General features: G+C 32.4%; 2 protein-coding genes across 2 annotated transcripts in view; both read right to left on the reverse strand.

Moving 5' to 3' along the window:
- Positions 1 to 306: 306 nt before the first annotated feature.
- LOC108761152 (T-cell immunomodulatory protein) lies at positions 307 to 3636 on the reverse strand. Its single transcript, XM_018507536.1, has 3 exons — positions 3534 to 3636; positions 1272 to 2814; positions 307 to 594 (listed from the first exon to the last, which is right to left on the reverse strand). Exons 2-3 carry the CDS (start codon positions 2790 to 2792, stop codon positions 331 to 333), a joined length of 1785 nt encoding a protein of 594 aa, XP_018363038.1. The 5' UTR covers positions 2793 to 2814; positions 3534 to 3636; the 3' UTR covers positions 307 to 330.
- A 3218-nt stretch (positions 3637 to 6854) lies between these two features.
- Positions 6855 to 22263, reverse strand: part of Picot (putative inorganic phosphate cotransporter protein picot) — a 41112-nt gene continuing 25703 nt past the window's right edge. The window contains 7 exon segments of the mRNA XM_018507484.1: positions 6855 to 8018; positions 8118 to 8492; positions 8588 to 8740; positions 9479 to 9705; positions 10050 to 10137; positions 10631 to 10870; positions 10960 to 11153. Coding sequence (XP_018362986.1) covers positions 7833 to 8018; positions 8118 to 8492; positions 8588 to 8740; positions 9479 to 9705; positions 10050 to 10137; positions 10631 to 10870; positions 10960 to 11153 — 1463 coding nt within the window. The 3' untranslated portion in view covers positions 6855 to 7832.

The raw sequence follows: 22263 nt of genomic DNA on the forward strand, positions 1-22263 counted from the left end.
CGGACGAGATAATCGTCCCTTACGACAAGAAGAAGACACCGACGAGTCTTGTCATTTTATAATGATGAAAAAGAATTGATAAATCGTTAATTTTATCTTGACGGTAACTTCTTTATATCGAAAGTAAAAGTTTTACGGTTAATGGAAAAAAGATGCGATATTTCGTATGCTGTCGGAGTCGCGACTGATGAATATGAGGATTTTATGCGAGTTTGAGGATATTAAGCGCGATTTATTTATTATTAAATTATTATATCAATAAACCGATATCTTAAATAAGTTTTAATTATTGATCTTATCCCTTCTTTTCCTCTTATTATATTAATTTTCCTACATCGCGTCGAAGTGAAATCTGTGCGCTTCCTGGAGTTTCTCGATTTTGTCTTCTCTCCTCTCCTTCCAATATAAACCGAGAATTAAAGACGTAATCAAAGCGCAGGTGCCAGATAAAGCTGCTGCGCTCAGTAAAATTAACTTGCTGGGCGTAACGAATAGCTGAGCCTTCCATCTCGATGGTTCAGCAATCGGATTCGGTATCACGACCATTTGTGAATTAGGAATAATTTGCGGCCATTCTCGTGATTTACCGCCAACCTGAAAAACAAATATATACTTAAAAAATATTCTATATCATTTGAAATTTTAGTAAAATCGAATTACACCTATAAGTGTAATTATACCATAAATGGTAAGTAATTAATGTTGGATTAATAATCAATTGTCATGTGTGTGTATATCTTACATTGCACTAAATTATAAGGTTTCTGTTTCTCACTACCTCTGAGTAATAATTCTTATGTATTTTTAATTGCTAAAAAAAATATAAGATTAAAAAAGTTCCATTATTCAGATTTTGAAAAATTAAGACTATTTTTGCAAAACTATAAATCTTTTCACTTTATGAAATAAAATACATAAGAATTATCATTTAGATGCTGAGAAACAGAAATTTTGTAATTTAGTGCAAATTTGCGTTATTATATAAGAAATTTAAAGCAGAGATTTAAAAAATTAAAGACTGATGACATTTTTTGAAAAGCGTATTCTTTTTCGGTGTAAAAAGTCCTGCAAGAAATACTCATCATTTGTTGAGAAATAAAAAGTTGATCAAGTTCCTTAGTGTAATCCTGCTTATATAGCAAAAACAGAACTCTCTAGTCTCAATTTTAATTAATATTAGTGTAATCAATAGTTTTGTTTGTGATTATAATTTATTTAGTGTAACTAATGGTATAGTTTTAAAAGTCAAACGCTATTTTTATTACACGTACCCCTATCGTGAGAGCATCCACAAAATTGGGCGTTCTTCCTAAACCGAAGGTGGTGTACGGCAAATTAAGCGAGAAATGTGCGCTCTGGGGTAATTGCGCTGCGATTGCGTTGCGAGGACTACCGTCCTGTGTGGTGGTTCTGTACGCAATTGACGGTCCCGGCAGATTGGTGCCGTAGGTCCTCTTTTTTTTCCCGAGCGAACCTGGCGAGATGGGATACATGCTGTTGGTGCGTCCAGTGAGCACCATCACCTTAACAAAGTTCGCGTCGTAATCCAGACTGTTCTTGAATGCTGCTGTGCGATAGACATTGTTTGTCTTGTCAAATTCGACTAAGATCACGTCCAGAATGCCGTCCTGATAAAAATCATAAAACACTGCCATCGCGGTCTCATTATAGAACGGATTCAGTGCCTGCCACTTGACATCGAAAGTGCGATTGAAGCCGGCGCAGTTATTGCATGCTACATTCTGCAATAAAAATGATTGCGCCTGTTTTGCAGACTGCAGAGTCGCTAGCAAATCTGGATAGCCATCCATGTTAAAGTCGCCACCGCGTAGAGTGATAGTCTCTGTATAACGATGACCATTAGGTTTCACGAAACCCCACAAAACGTTATTGGGGTCATGGAAGTTCACTCGCAGATTGTACCATCCATTCGAGTACATCATTATCGTACAATTGGTACAGGCCTCATCAAAACACAATGGTAGAAGAAGAGCCATCTTGCCAGTCAGCTCGACATCCAGATAAAGAGTCTGTCCAAATTCCCCTTTGAAATTTTTATCGACTGATATATTATATGGAAGATCTATCTCATGAGAAAATTTGAATCCTTTTTCTGTGCCCAATCCATACCATATCTCGAAGGACTTTGTCGTAGTTATCACGAGGTCCGGCAAAAAGTCACCGTTCCAATCCAGAAAGGCATTGGAATGTGGATTTCTTACGGGTTCCAGTGGCATCGAACTATGCTTGCGCATCTCAACGGTATCTGGAGTGGTTCTATTCTCATTAAATATCCAGAACATCCTTTTGCCATCTTTGTCCACCCCAAAGAGATCGATTATCATATCTTGATTGTAGTCTAATGCCAATGGCTGATCACGCATCTCTATAAAGGGATTCCACTCATTGCTGCAATTCAGATGGCCGTTACCACCCCACAGTATGTGCGCATAAGTGAGCTTCTTTTCACGGTTGAATGTCGTCACCAGGATGTCCATGAAGACATCGCCATCAAAATCACCTGGCACTATACTGGTTACATGATCTTTAAATGAACAATTCAGGTCTGGCTTGGGCCGTAGCAGTGGTTCCTGCTCAGCCGCCAAGAATATTTCCACTGTCTGGCCATCTTTGCGTAGCATAAACACGTCTGTTAACTCGTCGGAATTGAAGTCTCCAAACGCCGCTGGCATGCCATCCAGCACATTCCCAAACACGGCGGGTGTTATATCGCTGCATTTGGCTATCGAGATGAGTGCAACAAGGTGGACAAACGTTCGAATCCACAGCATAATTCACATTCCAACAAATAATCTACAATAATTATGTATCTTAAGAATACAGAGTGATAAAATAAATTACTTTAACAGAATAAATTACTTTGATACAAGTATTGAGGCATTTTATGTAACAATGATGCAATCTAATGTATATAAATAATCCAATAATAAATAATTCAAGTAATGATAAAGAACAAAGAGATAAACGGATCATACAAAATGCCTAATAACAAAATCTATGAGTGAAATAGTTGTTTCAAATATTTTTTCATCTTCTTTAATAATTGATATTTTTGTATTTTGTAACAGTAACTTAAATTAATCTTGTCTTCGTAAAATATGAATGTTAACGATAATAAATTAAAGATGACAAAGATGTCAGCAAATCGGTGCATGTCAGCAAATAACTATAAAAAGTTATGCACCATTAATTGGAGAGTACAACGTTGTCAATCCTTTCAAAATCAAAAGTTTTACAAGATTAGCAAAATAATATATTTACTTTACAATGATCTCGGACATATAATTAAATATGAACGTCTAAAAATAATATTTTGCTCTTTCAATTTTCTAATCGCGATGAGTAATAAGATTAAATAGGTGATATACTTTTTTATCTGTGCACTTAACCTAAAATTAACAATAAAGAATCGCGAATAAATACAGACAACCAAATAAAACGGTAACTTCCTGCAATATTCGTTCATAAATTAAAATAATCGAAAAATATGACGGACTGACAAACAAATATACCTGAGGAATGTACTACGCTGCTGTACAACGCATTAGTTCATCACTTAACTGATTACAATACATTTGTATCGTCCGACTGAGTCCGACATATCTGACAACCACAATGAACGATAAGTGGTGGAAGAAACTCAACTCTTGCGCATCTCTAACAGCCAATGAGAACATGATACCATACGCTGCCATGTTGCTGCGACTATTTAAATCAGGCATCACGCAATGATCATTTTACTTAATTTTATGTTTTTAATAATATTTGCTTACAATATGTAATATAATGAATTTGGTTTTATCTTTTACAATAATAAAAATTAATTTTTCACAAGCTTCTTCCCACTTTAATATTAACGCTTTCTCTTTTAAAAAACGATAAAAATGTATATTTCTTCTTTTCAATCCTTCTTTTCAATGATTATTTTTATATGTTTTTATTTGGCAACTACTTATTTTTATTCTCGAGCTGTTACATTAGAATTACCGCGATACAAATGTATAATGGTTATATTATAGTTAAAATTCAAAATGGAATTGTCTCAATTTATTTATTTAATATAACATAATTTTATTTCTTTCGAAACACAAAAATTTAGCACAAAGTAGTACTGATAAAATAATTTAGGTCAATACTTTTCAATTAAATAATCAAATTATACTCTTTATATTGAATTTAGTATCTCTCATGATAAGCAAAATTATTATAGAATACCATTGTTCCAAATTTCCCTTGTGATTCCGAGAATTTAATGTTTTCGAGAATTTTATGTTTCTAATTACATTCAAAAATATATAAAAATTTCAAGTTATAAATTACGCAAAAAATGAAACCTAAAACGTAAAAAGAGCACAAAAAAGGAAACCTTAACGCAAAAATAACGTGTTTAATGTTTGTCTCCTCTCGTTACATTGGGTTTTATTTATCGCAGGTTTTCGGTACGCTGTAAATGAAATGTGCGTTTTTCACAGAAGATTTATATTAAAAATCCGTTTATTCCTACAAATTTGATTAATTTTACATAGAAAGGACATAAATATTTAAAAAAAGAGTACCGACAATGAGACTCCGAACAAACGATCTTGTAATTACTAAGCAATAGCGCTACCCGTTACGATACACGAAATTACTCAAAAACTCCTCAACGATCAACGTACATATGGCGCTCGAAATTTTTCAAAACCGATTTTCTCGATAATGCTTGAGAAGCGCATTCTACTGCTTGGCTAAAATAATGGGTGATACACTTCATGTACCGTAAGTTTCAAATTTTTCTGAATTCTGAACGTCTGGCCCTCTCCTTAGAAATTTTTGATATCACGATTCTTGAATTTTGATATCAATCGCTTACCCCCGATCATATTTTTCTAATAATTTACCTATTTCTGAGAATTTATATTTTTTTTACAGAAATAAGAGCGTAAGAAAGTAAAAAACATTTTCAAAATGCGTAAATAATGCTTTAGTTGGTATAATCTAACAATGTAGAAACGTTTCAGCAATTTGTAGGCATTTCTGTAATTGTATATTCTCATATAATTTTACATGTTTTCAAACATAAACACTACGTGATTAATTATTATTCCCTAACATAAAATATTTCATTTAAAAAATTATAAAAATAGAATAAAATACTGATTTAATTTTTGCCGCAAATTTACCAATAAAACTGTTCCACAAATCTACTTCATAATTTGTGCTGATAAAATACGAGCTAGTTGATGCTAAGCTGCTGCAATACTGAACGAATCTGCTACTAAATCGACATGCTATTAATATTTTCCTCATCAAGGAGACATAAATATTTTTTACAAAAAAATATTAATAAAATTATAATAATAAATAGCTAACAACATGTTATGATTCTTATTTTATTTACTTGCAGTTCTATTATCACATATGTTTTACAATCCCAACAATAAAAACATATTTAATGGTGTAACATCGCATCGTGTATGTGTATATTGTCCTATGTACAATATGTATAAATATTTGTATAAAAATATGTGTTTGCACAACTTTGCTTTAAATTACTTGATTATTTAGCGTTGGGGTAATTTCCTCGTTATATCATCAAATTTGTTTTCAAATATCCATTTACATTTATAATTGTTGTATTAAACGCGTTACACTATATCAAAATTGCGATAAAGTCCAACTTTTAATTAACAGTTCTTAAATTTGCATAAAAATTTGCATACTTATAAAAGTTTGAAATAACTTTCGCAAATACTTTGACATTTTTTTTGTTAGAGTAACGCAAGAATTTATTTTATTTTAAACTACATTTATTTATAAAAAAAAACAAACGCTACTTGTCGAAGGCACTTTTAGATACACCATCACGCTCGCATCGATTTCCTTCTACAATTAACGTGTGTTGGTAAATTTATTTTTAAAGTTTTTATATAAAATTACAAGATAAGTAAGCCAACATAAATAAGCTAGACAAATGTTTTTAATACATATTATTTAATAATTCTTTTAATTTTTAAACAATTCGATCTTTTCAAATTTATCCTTGCAAGTGTTTTCGCGTAATTACGTATTTCATCAGGTAGTGATTATTACACTAGTCGATTACAACAAATAAATAGCCTCGATTTTCAAGATCATACAGAAAATGATATTACTGCCGTCAATTATTGTTCGGTTAGTGCAGTTTAAAAAAAGAGAGACTTATCAATTAAGGAAAAAACGCATTCTACTATACAAATGTGATCATTTAGTTTGACAATTTCTATTTTTTAATAAGATGGAGGTAAAATGGATCTTTTCTTGTTCTTTGTAAACGCTTTATAAATAACTACGAGTAATAACTCATTTAATACCTATAACTTAATAGGGTTGCTACGCGCAAATATCTACAATATGTATAAACACCATTGTTGTATTGTATACACTGTGCTGTTCGTGGCATAGGTAAAGACCTTTGGCTTCTCCTTGGCTCCATGACAAAACAGGACTTGTCGTTACTATTACCTCTTTTACATAGGTCATGCAATACAATACAAAATGGCAGTAGTTGCAATAAAAAGTGATGTACTAAAAGAAGATAAACGATGAGGATTTTTACTCTAATACTGCTGCCACAAGTTTGTCAAGTTACAAACAAGAAATCTATCTTGAAGATAAGCGTTGAGAAACACTACGATTCATTCTTCCCTAGGCTCCTATTCTGTAACTGTTTACACGCCTACCGACAGTTGTCGGTAGGCGTGTAAAACAGTTACAGAATAGGGGCCCTGGTATAATCGTTGTAAATCTATTCAAATCTGTCATACGAATCTTAATAAATATATCCCATTTAATAAAAATAACAAAACCGTCAATGTGTTGTTAGCAAAGTGGAAGACCGAGATTAAGTTATATTTAAATATGGAACGACTGCAGAGATATCCAAATTAATGGAGAGCTCATTGTGCACATCGATATTTACATTTATCGGAATATACAATATATTGATCTATCAAAATTTATATTACGCAAGAATGACAATAATTTGAATACCGTATAAGTATGAATTAACGTCGTATCTAAAAAGCATGTTCCTTTTATACTGATATTCATTTGTATATTCAAGCAACAGCGATATACACAATTCAATTTGAATATTCTTAATAAGATAATTCTGATATACAGTTAAGACAATTTTGTAAAAGATTTCTGTAATCTCATTAAAATCGTAGCCGCTTTGACTTATTTGTGTGTAATAATATTTTTAGAGATTTTATGGAAATTCGCTTATCTGCAAGTAATAGTTTTCATTTTTCTATTCCTTTTGAGAATCATCTCTTCCATCGTTTCTCTAGCATGCCAGTTCTTAAAGTGTGACTCTCTAATTCTACATAATACACGAAATTATTATGTAAAAATTGATAAATTATAAAATACAACGAATGACGCGAACCAAAGCTTATAATAGTAGCTTGGTTATGAGTATATTCTACACATATTTTCTCTCTTCCCTCTCTCTCTCTTTCTTTCTTACACACATACAAATTACCTTTCACACAAAACACGATATGATATTAAAGCGATAGATGTACAACTTTTGCAGTCCAATACAAAAGTATGAAGATCTACAGGGCGAATTGACATAATTATTATGAAAAATTTTATATCTTTACGATAAAAAATATACAGTTGTGAGATTAACTTAAATGTCTTAATGTAGTCGCTTGTTTCGAATGGCTAAATAAAGGGAGGGAATGAATACATGCATAAACAGAAATGACCAAATGGACATAATCGTCACGTCGTCAGTGTCCTCGTATCATCACTGATCTTATAGATAAAATATTCACTTGTCAATATTGAGTCTCGTTCACAATTTTTACACTGTCTAGTTGATTTTTCTCGTTTTTGTCGTCATCCTTATCTGGATTGTCCCATGCTTGTCTTTGACCAGAACCGAAAATTGCATAAAATGCCGCACAAAAGATATAAACGCCAGCGCAGATCATGAATACAATCCTCCATTTTGCTTGTGATGGCTGAAAATATTAACATGACATAAATAATATTGTATTTAATTTCAATTACACACACACGCGCGCACGCACGCACACACACGCACGCATACACACACTTACCGATTTAGCAATCACCTCTCCAACAGTAATCGGTGCGAGAAGTCCAGCGAGATTAGCGATACAATTTGTGAAAGACATTAAAATCCCAGCAAATCTCGGAGAAATGTCGAGGTGATTTACTTTAAAACCGGAATAAATAGCACCATTCAGACCGACTCCCAGTGTAATAATAGTTACTGTCAACCAGGCATTGCAACCGGTATACGAAGCCGCTATCAATGCCACGGCCGGTGAAAATTGGCCGATGCTGTTAACAATCTTGCGAGTTATAGTATGAGTACATCTTCCCGAAGAGATCATCCAATCAGCGACATGAGAGATAAACATGGAGAAAAGCCACATAGCAAAGTACGGAAGTGCTGAGTAGATACCATTCTGAAATACGGGATAAACGATAAACGAGTTTCGTACAGAGAAGACTGCTTTCTCTCTAAATTTTGAATTTATCATTCATGAATAACATTACTCACTTTTTTGATACTGAAGTGAAGAATCTGTTTCATAAATGTCGGAAGTTGAGTCATCAACGTTTCGTATCCATAATTTTGACCCATGTGCGCCATTAAGATAGCCCAAAATGGTAACGAAGTTGCAATGGACTTCCATGGTACGGGAGGCGACGACTAAAAGAAGAAAGAATATTAGTTCTCTCAACTTTGTTATTATTAATATACTCCGTGCCAATTCTAGGTGATTTATCTACCATGCCGCGTGAGTCACCGATGACTTACAGTATTTTTGTTTGTATTGATATTTGTTAAATAAAATGTATTTTATAATAATTAAAATATTACAAAAATTATTGTTATAAGGAAAATCTAATATATACCAATATTAAATCATAAAGTAACCTGACCCAATATGACCTACTCGCTGTTTGTGGATAATTACACAATGAATTCAACAAATAATATTAAGGCAATAGCCTTAGTTTATACTTATTTTTTCTTTAAATGTTCATCGATGTAAATATTTGAAAATATTTCATATTTTTTTAATGTTCAAAAATGTTTCTTTTTTTAAATCTATCAATTTTCAATTTTGGACTTAGCAAAAAATTAGAAAAAAATCACAAAGCTTAGATAGGTCATAGAGTTCGATTATCTTTATTATAATTATGTATCCACACATAAGATAGATATAAAAAATTACAAGTACGTTTCTTTCTATAATTAAAATATTAAACGGTTTGAATGGTATATTTAACGTGAGTTACCGATGATCTACACGGCATGAAATGTCTTAGAAGAGATCTGTTATTATAAAAAAGGATAGATTAAAATAAATATTCGATTTATATAATAAATTAAGATAAATGTTCGGTTAATTCACATAGCAAAAAAATATGAAAAGAAACTCACGGATATGCCAGCGCTACCCCATAGAGAGCTGAGTATGAACTTCTTCTCGTCTTCAGCGATGCTTGGATGTTGTTCCGGATCCTCATACACCCATATGAGGAACGCTATGCACCAGATGGTACCAATAATACCAAACACGTAGAAGATGGATGGCCACCCGCCTACTAATTGCCAATCGGCCAACAAACCGCTCAATGGCATAGATATTATCGTGCCAAACTGTGCACCTATCGATGTGAAGAAAGAGAAAAATGCAAAAAAAACATGATTAGTTATTATTATCGGGCGTCCGATCCTCCTCATGCTCTTTCTCTTTTTACCAACGAAAAAAAACCTTGAGGGAGTGCATGGTTAAAAAAGACGATAACTCAAGAAATTGAAAAGGCCCACGGTCCACGGTCCACAAATCTCGTCGCAGCAAGAAGCGCGCGTACACACAGTAGCGACTCGATGCATCAAAATGCCCCAGAGACAGAGAGGAGGATTCTCGCGTAGCGAACTAGCTCTCGATTCGATACACGCGATAAATCGCTACATAAAGGAAGAAAAAAATCGCATTGAACGGGCTTACCGGCATAGACAAAGGCACCCATCCTGCTCCGCTCGTTAGGTGGTATCCATTTCGCCAGCAATGCGTGTGTGCAAGGCACAATAGGACCCTGCAATAGGGATTAATCCATTCCTAGGGGGAAGGAAATACACCCGTACAATCAAAAAACGTTCACACTCAAACGGATCAGTAATCCTTTAAGCTTATGACTATAATTACTTACATTATTAATTATTATATTATTATATGTTAATGCTAAAACTAATATATAAATCTTTCTCTGCAAATATATACACACAGAGATTCTTGTCTTATTAATTAAAGTTTGTCAGTATAATACATAATGTAGAAAACTAGGACTAAAATAAAAGGCAAATAATAATGGCTATGTAATAAATGTATATCTGTTTATCAAATTTTTTTAATATCAATTTGTGAACTTTATACTTACGAACGAATGAAAGTTGTTTGCAAAATATATATTTGGACAACAGATAACCGATCCCGAAACATCACACATTCTCATCTTCGCTCGCTCTTCTCGAGTCTCAATCAAACTATTACGTATTATAATAGTAAGGGATTTTCGAAATGTTACTTACCTCTCCTAAACCCTGAATGAAGCGAACGATTATCAGCGGCCAATATCCCCAAAACGCGGATATTGGGACTAGTAATCCAAAAAGTGAATTGATCAGCATGCCGATTCCGAGGAAATATTTGGCGCCATAACGCTTGGCAAGTATACCAAACGGTATTTGCGTTATAACGTAGCCCCAAAAGAATGAACTTAAGAGATAGCCTTGTTGCTTGTTGTCCCATACAAATGGTCCGTCGGCGCTCTGCAAAGACAAAGACATTTTTTAGTTCCTTCACATAAACTCTCCCAATTCTCCTTGGAGGAAAAAAAAACTAAAATTTGTATACTTACGCGTTCGGCAGCGTCGGTTTCATTGGTAATCTCTCCGCATTTATCCTCGATTTCTATCACCTCATCGTTGCTCTTGATAGCTGTATGATTAACCATCGCGACGATAGCCACAGACATGTTGGTCCTCATTATGTAGGCATTTGCCATACCGAGAAATATCATGAAAGTCACCATATGACGTTTCCCAAACCGGACTGAAAGAATAAAGAAACGTATTATTAAATTGCGGTATCGATAAATAAAGGTAACACAGACGAAATGTTATGTAATATCTCGTGTTATATTATACTCAATATCTTTATTCATTAACAATAAATCTGCACGTCTAATTTTAATTAGTAAAAGTTTCAATTTCTCTACAGAAATTATTTTTAAAAATATAATAGGATATTGTTTATTGCAATTATGCATCTTTTTGTTACAAATATTTGCGTAACTAACAATAAGCTTTAAATTAAAATTCTAAAGATTTCAATCGCAGAAATTTCCATTTGAGCAAAATCGATTCCGGATTAAAATCAATTATTACTTAAGAGTGAAATATACGATGTTAAAAGTATTTTGTCTTATATAATGCACTGTTATGTATAACAGTATACTGTAATGTATATTTTATGTTTTGTAGTACTAGAATACACGTGCCGTCTAAATATTATTGTGATAATTAGAATAAAGACATTGTGGCATCGTTAATTAACACTCCTGAAATATTCGTCAAAGCATGTCCTGTAACTGCTAATATGCATTAGCAGATACTCTGCCAAATTTTCACGGAAATAACCGAAGGACGAATCGTGGGACTAATGCCGAGGTGAGGGTTACCTTACGCCAAAAAAGACTATGACGTGAGTTAATTGAGTTACCAACTATAATCAACGGAAACGTTGTTAATAAATACAGTATCCACATAAAAGTCATGTGTAGACGTCACAAAAGTCTTATTTCGAAATCTTGAAAGAAAGGCCAATGTCAGCCTGCAATTTATAGGTAAAGAAAAATAAACTATTGAAAAAAAAAACACAAGATTTCTTTCCTTATATATATTCAAGTTACAGAATGATATCAGTTTTCAAGGTTTTTTGAACAAAGTTCGCGCAAATTTCACATAAATTTCTTGAGAATTTTCGTCATTTCGCAACAGAATTGTTGAGTTTTTGCGCAACAATCAATGAACGTGAGTCATTAGATTGTAATCGGTTATATGATATGTACGATATGTAAATGTCGTGTCGTGCGTAATGACTGTCTGCGGGTTTCATTGTTACAATTAACAAAGATTCGTATGAATTACAAAGTACAAAAGTCTTATAATATTTCACGTTGATAAGCTATGATCTATGTGCTACATTTGATCAAAGTCAATGTAAGAAGATCAAATTTACTATTGTATCATTAATTGATCAATGATTGGTACAAAAAAGCGACGAATAAAAGTCGAGTGGGTGCTCATGCGTGTAATTCAAGTGTATCATGATAAATATTCGTGAAAAAGAATGTTAAGACATTGTATGTCTTCGTTATATAGATTATGTACATGGAGAGCTTTGAGTAATATTCCACGAGTTTGAAATCGTGTCAGTCGTGACATAATATATGAAGCACCGTTTCAGATTTATGACAATCTTTTCTATTTATAATCTACATTTTGTGTTATCAATATCATCGTTATCATCCCTTTTTAGCGTGAATTCTTGTATATTTACTTTTACAGATAAAAAAATCAGAGATATTAATACAATTTTTTTTTAATTTTTTAATTATAATTTTTAATATATGTATACCACAATTCTAGAGATTGTGATTAAATCTATTTCAATGACAGAGGTCGAAGAAGATCTCTAAGTTAAAATTAAAGTAAACGATTCTCTCATATTTGACTCTATAAATTATGTAGAAAATATGCGATCGCCAGACATGTGCTATTTAAAGATTGCTGCTTCGAAAAGACGACTCTTATTGACTTATGCGAATCAGAACTTCATCTCGCCTTATTTAATCGACTTTAAATGAGTGTCCACAGTCTAAATCGCTGCAATCGATTCTATTTGATCCTAGCGAGAAACCTTTTATACGATACGCGAATTATCGTCAACTACAATGAAGCTAACGACATTAGTGAAGAATAACGAGCACTTTATTTTAAAGGGATTGCCAGGCAAGTATGTTTACCATCGTGATGTTTATCACCGGTAGTTTAGTACATGAGTCATATCTCACCGCATAATCGATAGCGTAATCGCTTACATGAACTCCGTGGGCTGAGTTTAGCCATCGACTCTAAATTGTTTTTAACGCTGTATCTTTATGATTGTTATGAAAAAAATCAATTCCTTGACAGAAATCTACAATCGATATATATTTACTCAATAAAATTCAATCTCTTTCTCTCTCTCGTTGTTTATAATTTTCTAAGTCTAAGATTTAATTCCAAATATCTTTGTAATAAAGCGATTTTGAATTGTTATAATAAAGTTTACTTTATAATTTAAGAAAATCAACAAAATTATCAATTCATGAAATTTTTGAGATTTTCCCAAAGCCTAAAAATTATTAACGTTTTGAAAAACAGTATAGTTTCCTCATTTACCTATATTATAGATATCTTACATCAGATTATCCTCTTTATATCTATTATGTCTCTCTATGTATGCGAACGCTTTGTCATAACTTCTACGTATTATGTTAGCAATTACAGTCGCTCCTTTCTGCGTCACACAGAACAAACGAGTCCTTTTTTATTTTCCTTTTGTTTCCTCTTAGTTGATGTTCATGGCTGATTACACTCGACTTGTACGTCTCTTATCACGCTTAGATTAACACCACACCGCGTTCTCTTAGACATCGCCGAGAGAGAGCAAACAAAAAGAAAAGCAAATGAAGGAAAATGAGATAGGAGGCAAAAGATCGGTGAAACGCCGCGTCGGATTGATTCGCTTCAATTCACGCAAGTGTTTCTAGGAATAAATTTCGACGCCCACTCACCAAACCAACTTAAGTCAATTGACATCGGACGACATTCTCATTGCAATTTAAACTGACCAGTTCTCCTGGCCCACGCATAAATTATCTAAAATCATCACATGTGTTTCTCCCTTTTTAAATTCTTCTCTGTGATGTCTTATCCTTTTAAAAATCACATACATGCGTTATTCGCTATAAAAGAGAATCATTTACGACTTTACGCACAATAATTGTAAAAAACATATCTTTCTTCTAATCAATTCTTGTACCGACTTTAAATGTTGTAAGGTATGTAAATATTAATATTGTAAATAATTATAAGAACACTTATTTAAAATACAAATTTTCCAATTCTTTTGATCAAACGAAATATTGCCGATCATCGAATAGAAGAAAAGAAACATTTTTGTCTGATTTTTTTCTCGCGCGCTTCATAATTAGCAACTTTACGAGAAAAATTGCGCAAGATTGCTCAAAAAGCGCAAGTACTGCGTCTATTTATAACCGTGGAGCTCTTGCATTTGTAGTCGCATATCGCTAAATTGGAATCAATTATTGTATCAATACGTGAGGTTGCGTTGTTCGAAAACGATCTTCCATTATCTGAGATCAAGCGTTTGATCTTACAATTACGTCAGTAATTCATTGTAGGATTATTAACTAAAGATTGATTAACCAGAAGGATAAAGTCTAAAAGTAGATATTGTTATAATTTTCCATAGCTTTTTTCTTAAACATACCGAAAACATTAGAGAAAAAAATTTCTATCACGCACACATTCATACATTATTTCAATTCTTTTTCCTTTAAGTTCAATGATTATATTTATCAATACTTCGCTTATTTATAGTATATGGAATTTATAGTTTTATTATTTTTAATTTTGTATTTAAATTAAAAATCATCCTTTTATATATGAAACCACAATTAATTCTAACGATAAGTTTTCTTTCATTTAATCCTTTTTCTATATTATTCAGTAGAGAGTCACGTCATAGTATAAGTCTAGATCTACATTAAGAAGTAGCTGCCTGCTAAAAATCAAAATTCAAACGGTATATACCTAACAAAAAAAGAAAAATTTAATTCAAAATTTGTTAATAATATATCGATAATACAAAAAGATAAGTGTAAAATATTAGACCTATAAAAACCTGAAAAATTCTGTGAAAAAATGTTTGTCTTACGAATTGCTTATACATTTAAAATCAAGGATTCGAAAATCATGATACGAATAATATCTATATTCCAAAACGTCCGTCTAGCTGCACTCCCCCCTCACTTAACCAAATCTTAATGAATAAATTATATAATAATGCGCTATTTATGCGCTCTCAAAATCTGCAAAAACAAATTTTTGTGCTCATTTCTTTTAGCTAAAAATAATTTTTTGGGGGGGTTGAGGAGAGAAAGAGAGAGAGAGAGAGAGAGAGAGAGAGAGAGAGAGAGAGAGAGAGAGAGAGGGAGTCAGCCTCCTCACGTATTAATAACAACTAACTTAGAAAATTAAATACACAGGGATTTATGCGCTTTCATACTCACATAGTTTCAATTTTTGCGCTGCATTCGTTAAGGCACTTCCCTTTTAGAATAAACAGTCATATTCATCCTTAAGTCGTTTAAAATTGCAAAATTACGCTATTAGCGGAAGGTTTATTGGCCCAAATTCAACCACGTTTTATCTGTGCTTGCACCGCCAAATGTACTTTCGTGCGCATTTCACAAGCGTGTTCTTAAACACCTTACAATATACAACCATATCTATAAATGACAGTATCTATAGTATCGATTATTTCGAAAATGACAGCCAGGAAAAAGAGAAGCTGCCAAAATACAGACGAACGAATAAGAAGAAAACGACAAATAACCATTATTTTTATACGACACGTAATATCAAAAAAGGTTGAATTATGCAAAATATATCTTCGATTTATGCGCTACTGTTCCGAAGCAATTTCGATTTTTGCGCTGCAACCCTTAAGGAACTTAGGTAGTGTAATTTTGCAATTTCATTTTGCTTCAAGAGGGAAGTCCTTTAAGGTTGCAGCGCAAAAATCGAATTTGCTTGGAAATAGTAGCGTGTAAATCGAAGATGTATTTTGCATAATTAGATAGCGAAATTTTACAATTTTAAACGATTTAGACAATATAAATGTTAGATGAATACGATTACTCCAAGAGGAAAGTGCCATAAGGGATCCAGCGCAAAAATTAAAACTATGTGAATATGAAAGCGCATAAATAGCGTATAAATCCTATATATTTGATTTTCCAAATAGATTGTTATTAACACGTGAGGGCTGACTGACAGTCCTCACAAAAATTTTTCTTTTAGCTAAACGAAATGAGCGCAAAAATTTTTTTTTGCGTATTTTAAGAGCGCATTATATAATTTAGTCATTAAGAATTAGTTAAGTGGGGAGGCCAGTTAAGCAGACGTTATTCCAGAGAAGAGAGGAACACATATTGCAGTAACAATAAAATATATTCCCGATAAATTTTTTGAACTATTTCTTTTATAAAAGTTTGAATTAATAATTGTCTTTTTCCATAAGTTTTGGATTTCTAATATTAAATATCTTATTAATTTTTAATTAAAAAGTTCGAAAAATTAATAATGATTTTGTTAGTTGTAACTGCAAAATTAGATCTTAATTCCAATTTCTCTACTTTTTATCAAATTTCTATTTCTAGAAATTTGATAAAACTGTTATATAAAAATTATCTCTTTTTTTTTACATTCTTGTCTTTTTTTGCTTTCTTATCTTTTTTTTCTGATATCCTTTATTTACAGGGTAATAATCTCGTACATGATATGACTGATGGTTTAATATCGTTGTCACATTTGAACTTGCGTAAATTTCACTTCAAGATATCGAAAGGATTATTGAGTAAGAATTTGACTGTAACAGTATAATCGACGGCGAATATTTTATTTAACATATCAATATGTTAGGTCGAAGAATTTTCCTATCTTGGACGTGGAGCATGTCAAAATCCGTGGGTAAAATCATTGATAAAATAACCGTCGAGACGAGAGCAAAGCACGTTTGCTGATAAGTGAGAATGAAGGCCAAGAGACGGAAGGTTTGTTGGCCCAAATCCAATCACGTTTTATCTGTGCTTGCACCGCCAAATGTACTTTCGTGCGCATTTCACAAGCGTGTTCTTAAACACCTTGCAATATACAACCATATCTATAAATGGCAGTACCTATAGTATCGATTATTTCGAAAATGACAACCAGGAAAAAGAGGAGCTACCAAAATACAGATGAACGAACAAGAGGAAAATGACAAATAACCATTATTCTTATACAACATGTAACATCAAAAAAGATTGAATTATTTGCATTTTTCAATTTATTATTGCAGATAATTATATAATATAATATAATATTTTACAATAAAAAATAGATAGCTTATAGAAAAAAGAAAATTGTAAGATCCTTGATTATACAGTGAAGGTGCGCAGATAAACAAATGTCGCTGTTGGTCTATCTGTGCCATATACATGCTTAATAATGCATAAAAATTTTTTAACTGCATTTTCAAAATATTACTAATAAAATCAGTTCGATTATTATCTACAAGTCATCCATGGTCTTCTTTTTAAAAAAGAAATTTAGAAATCAAACAAAAGCAAAAAAGCAATCCAAAAGAGTCTATGTTATATCTATAATTAATCATACATAAATTATATTTTTGTGTCTATTTTTATTCATATCGCTATTCGCGCACCTATCTTTTGCAATCACCTAAGAATTACATAATTAATCGCGACTCAAAAAAATTAAAAACGCATTAATAAACGTAAAATAAAATACCGAATATCTTTAACGTCATTGTGATAAAAGACCACGTAATTAACGGAATCATGAAACAAAAATAAACGGGGTCATGTATTATTTGATATTATTAGACTTGTGCCTATTCTTATACGCTGCTCAACTTCTATATATCATTTTCACAGTTAGGGCGTGAATTTCCTCCTAGATTCCGTGACGTCATTGCACTTCATCCTGCACTCGTATACGTCGGGAAACATGCAGCATCAGCTCAAGTCGAACCGAATGCAAAAGATTACCGAGACATGATAACCATGAGGGGCATGATAGCTATGTTGGTCTAAACAATTTGCCGAAAGCATCTGAATCGTGTTTCAGCAAACTCGACGATATTTGACGCGTCGTTTAGATTAATTTTCCGTTCTTAGCGCATTCGAAATGCGTCTAATTGTATTGATGTACAAAAAAAGGAGTTATCACTGCTATGTTATATATATATAAAAGACTATCGATTGTTTAAGAACACTATTAATGATATCTGGTGTCGTATAGGATTACTATGAGAATCTTATCAATGCATTCTGTCGCGCGTGAGAAAAGTCGTAGAAAGATATGCTGACAGACATATCGATCATATGTGAGTAATGTTTTCTTTACATCGCATTATTAACATAGTTTTTCCTATTGATCGTGTCAATTTGCGCATAATTTAAAAAGTATATAATAAGAAACCAATTAATTTTTGTCAAAGTTTTTTATCACATATATTTTTAAACTTTATTTTTATATTAATTTTTATCTTTATCACTATCAAGGATAAACTTTTATAAATATTTATAAAAATGTAAATTTCCATAAAGAAAATAATCTATGTATGTATAATTATAAATTATGCGTTAATAATTCAACAAATTTTTTTTTTCCATTGAAAAAATACTCGATCGATCCTTTTTTTCTTCAAATTTTTTGAGAATTATCTAAATAATTTGCAGAACTTTCGATGAAAAAAAAATAATACATCATCAATCATATGTTATATCTATAAATACGATGGCAAATGTTCTCCGTTAACATTTGAACTAGTTTGCGAAAAGAACTTCGCAACAAGCTGTTTTCCTTATACTGACTAATAATGCCCGTTAAGAGGAAACGATCTCGGAAGGGATTATATATATATAACATATTTAACATCTATCAATCAATCATCGCATATAAGTATCTATCGAGTCTACACGCGATCGATCATTTTCCAAGACGGCCGTCACTGGGCGCCTACGGCGTCGCTCGTAGTCATCAGCCATCGAGCACGTGGTCGGGTTCAGTAGAAATAGCTTCGGCATACAGCGATACAGAGAATATCGCGGTGTGTGCGTTAACGGTGTATCTTCAATTGTGTTGCGAAACACAGAGAAGTATAGCGCCGAAAGAACGACTAGGGGAGACGAGACAAGAGGCCGGACGGGAGTCGTCGTGCTGGAAAGGCAAACAGCGAGAATTGGTAGAGGGAAGAGTGGGGAAGGGGAGAGAAAGAGAAAGAGGAGAGGAGAGCTCTGTGTCTCCTGCACGTGAACACGCGTCTTACGATTGCTCCGTGACGTGCGTGAACACTATTGTCCTGTACGTACCAGCGCGCATTGCGTGCGCGATACATCGCGCGATCGTGCTGGTGCATACGGAACGGAGTTCCAGACCCGACTAGGAAAGTAATGAAAAAATAAAGAACGCGGTGTAAACTTTTAGCTAAATAATCGAGATTGATGAGTTAGAATGGCATAACAATTTTGCAATAACAATAAACCATTATAAAGATGATAAAAGTGAAATAATAAAAATATGACTATTAGTTGAAAATATGTAATGCATACATATATTATTTTTATAAACTATATATTTGTTCAATAGTACTTGCGTAATTAATATTTTTTTTTATGCAATAAAAATTTGCTTAAACGCATTAAACATGACATTTAATAGCATATACATTTAATTAAAACTTTTCCTAATAGTATAGTAAACAGTACTGTATATATGTACTCAATATCGAAAGAAATGCGAGCAAAATATATATATTTTATGTATATATTCTCTAGAGAGAAACAGTAATACGTATATAGACGAATGTGATGCATGTTGCACGTCACACACATCGGCACGATGATTACGCGAGCTTTTAAAATATGAAAGATGGTATCTCGTAAAGGGGCTTTTCAAGAACATTAAATAAAATTAAAATTAAGGACATTAAATAAAATTTTAAATAGACCTGATGTAATGCTATATTAAACTAATGCTACAAATTCTAACATTAAATGTGACGAATGCTAAAGAATTTCCGAAAATATTTGCGAAACATTTCATAGGAGCTAACAAATGTTTATTTTTATTTTCAATTAGTATTAATAATACGTACCTATTCGTAGTAATGTATGCATTAGATACGAAACATTATTTGATTTTTTAATGGTTAATTAATGTTTATTTCAATATAAACATAAATTATAAAGAACATCCAGCGATGCTTAAGGTGTTTTTTGCGAATGTTATATATTTAAAATTCTTAAGTTACAGAAACAAATTATAGACGTTTCGTAACGTAAGAGTTTTAAATGTATAACATTCGCAAAAAACACCTTGCGGGTGACTGAATGCTCTTTATAATTTATTTGTAATTTACGAGCCATTAGTGAATTTACAAATTTATTTCAATATATTTCGAATTAATGATCCAAGAGAAAGCGATTTCAAAATAAATGACTTTGCGTACCGAAATGTTAATATTATTGACGATAAATATAGATCTATTAGGCAGAAATCCAAACAATTTTTGTATCACGTAAACATTAGTGCCATACAATCAACGATGATAAAGTGTGTCATAGTTTGTCACGTATCCATAAGAATAAAATCCACCTGATAAAGGCCTATCTTTCTCGGAAATATTGTGTAAAAGCGGAATAGAGATAGAGAGAGAGAGAAATATTTGAAATTTTTGACAAAATATCCATAACCTGTTTACGAAAAAGTGAAAACATGCCGAAAATGTGATAATATATATATATATTAATTAATTATATAATAAAATAAAAATTAAAAATAATATTAATACGTATACAAACGTATAATCTATATGTATATTATTATCCTTTATAAATAAAACATATTATCGTATTTCTTCACAGAAATTTCTGAAAAAAATCTTTCAAATAAGATAAGAATATATTTATGAAGAAGTAAAATATCGATCTTTCGTGCAGAAATTCATTTCGGAGAAGATTGAACTTCGATCTGGTCAAAATATCGTCAGTAATTTAAACTTTGTTATCATGAACAGTAATTTATGGTCATGTATTGCCTCTTCGCTGCATTTACAGAGATAAATTCGATAGTCAACGAGCTATCATAATTGTGAGCACAGACGATTATATATTAATTTTTATTAACATTACATGGAACGCTCCATGAACATTCTGCACCTCTTTTTTCGCAGATGTTTAAAATCTAAATTTAAATAAAATATTTATGGAGTAAACTATGGCGAGTATCGATTTTTCACGCAGAAATTGTTCCTGTGCGACAGAAAATTCTATTTTAATAAACTTTATCAAACTCGAAATTTTAATTCTTTCAATACTTTTCCAACCTTATGTTAGAATTAATTCCGTGAAAATCCGACTAAAGAGTCTACTTAAAGAATTAAAACACAATTTTCGCTTATTTTTTCGTATTTTTGAAATCTTTTATATAAAACCCCCAATTATTTGCTGTTTCTACCCCCCCCCCTTTTTTTTTTATAAAAAAGAGCAAATGCAAAATTGATTGAAAATTCCATGGATAAAAGTCGTCGAGCCCTCGCGAGAATTTTTTGGAACATCTTTTACGCATGCCGAATGTGCAACACGCTGTACACTATTTTTGCGATAGCGGCAAAATACACAAGTCATTCGGCCTTGACGTCACCTATCGCGAGAAAAACGCACTTTGTTCTCGAACATTCCTCGAGTCCGTGTGTGCGCCGAAAAACCCCGTAGCAATTTTTCCGTAATCACAACAAACAGTTCTCCGTTCGGACAAGCAGATGCGTAATACGAGCGATGCGTTCCGCGGAAGAACGGATGCTTCGTATCCGTACTCTTATCCAGATAGCGACCGTTTTCGCGATGCGTCATCATCGAGGCAATGAATGCCATGCCTCTCATCGCGTGCACCCGAGCTTTTTCTTTTATTAATTTGCTTGGCAAAACGATGCTCTATAAACTAATCCTTTTGCGATAATGTGAGTTATCTGTGTGGAATAATTTTTCGTTATTTTACAAGATATTTAACAATTATCGGTTTTTTATTGATGCGTATATGCGTATATACGCATGCTTGTACTATAATAATGATTAGTCCAGGGTTGGGTAGTGCCAAGTTAAAAAGCTAAAAGTTAAGTTAAAAAGTTGAAAAGTTAAATAATTTTAACTTAACTTAGTTACATTTTAGACTCTTAACTTTTTAACTTTATTTAGTTACATTTTATCGATAACTATTAACTTTTTATTTAAATTTCTTGAAGT

Source organism: Trachymyrmex cornetzi, unplaced genomic scaffold, assembly GCF_001594075.2.
Source record: "Trachymyrmex cornetzi isolate Tcor2-1 unplaced genomic scaffold, Tcor1.1 scaffold24, whole genome shotgun sequence".
Lineage (NCBI taxonomy): Eukaryota > Metazoa > Arthropoda > Insecta > Hymenoptera > Formicidae > Trachymyrmex > Trachymyrmex cornetzi.

Bases quoted from the DNA above. Each gene is read 5' to 3' on its own strand.
- LOC108761152 (XM_018507536.1), bottom strand. From the start codon at position 2,792: ATGCTGTGGATTCGAACGTTTGTCCACCTTGTTGCACTCATCTCGATA. The intron at 595-1,271 runs GTACGTGTAATA...TTTGTTTTTCAG, and splicing joins TGGATGCTCTCACGATAGGG to GTTGGCGGTAAATCACGAGA.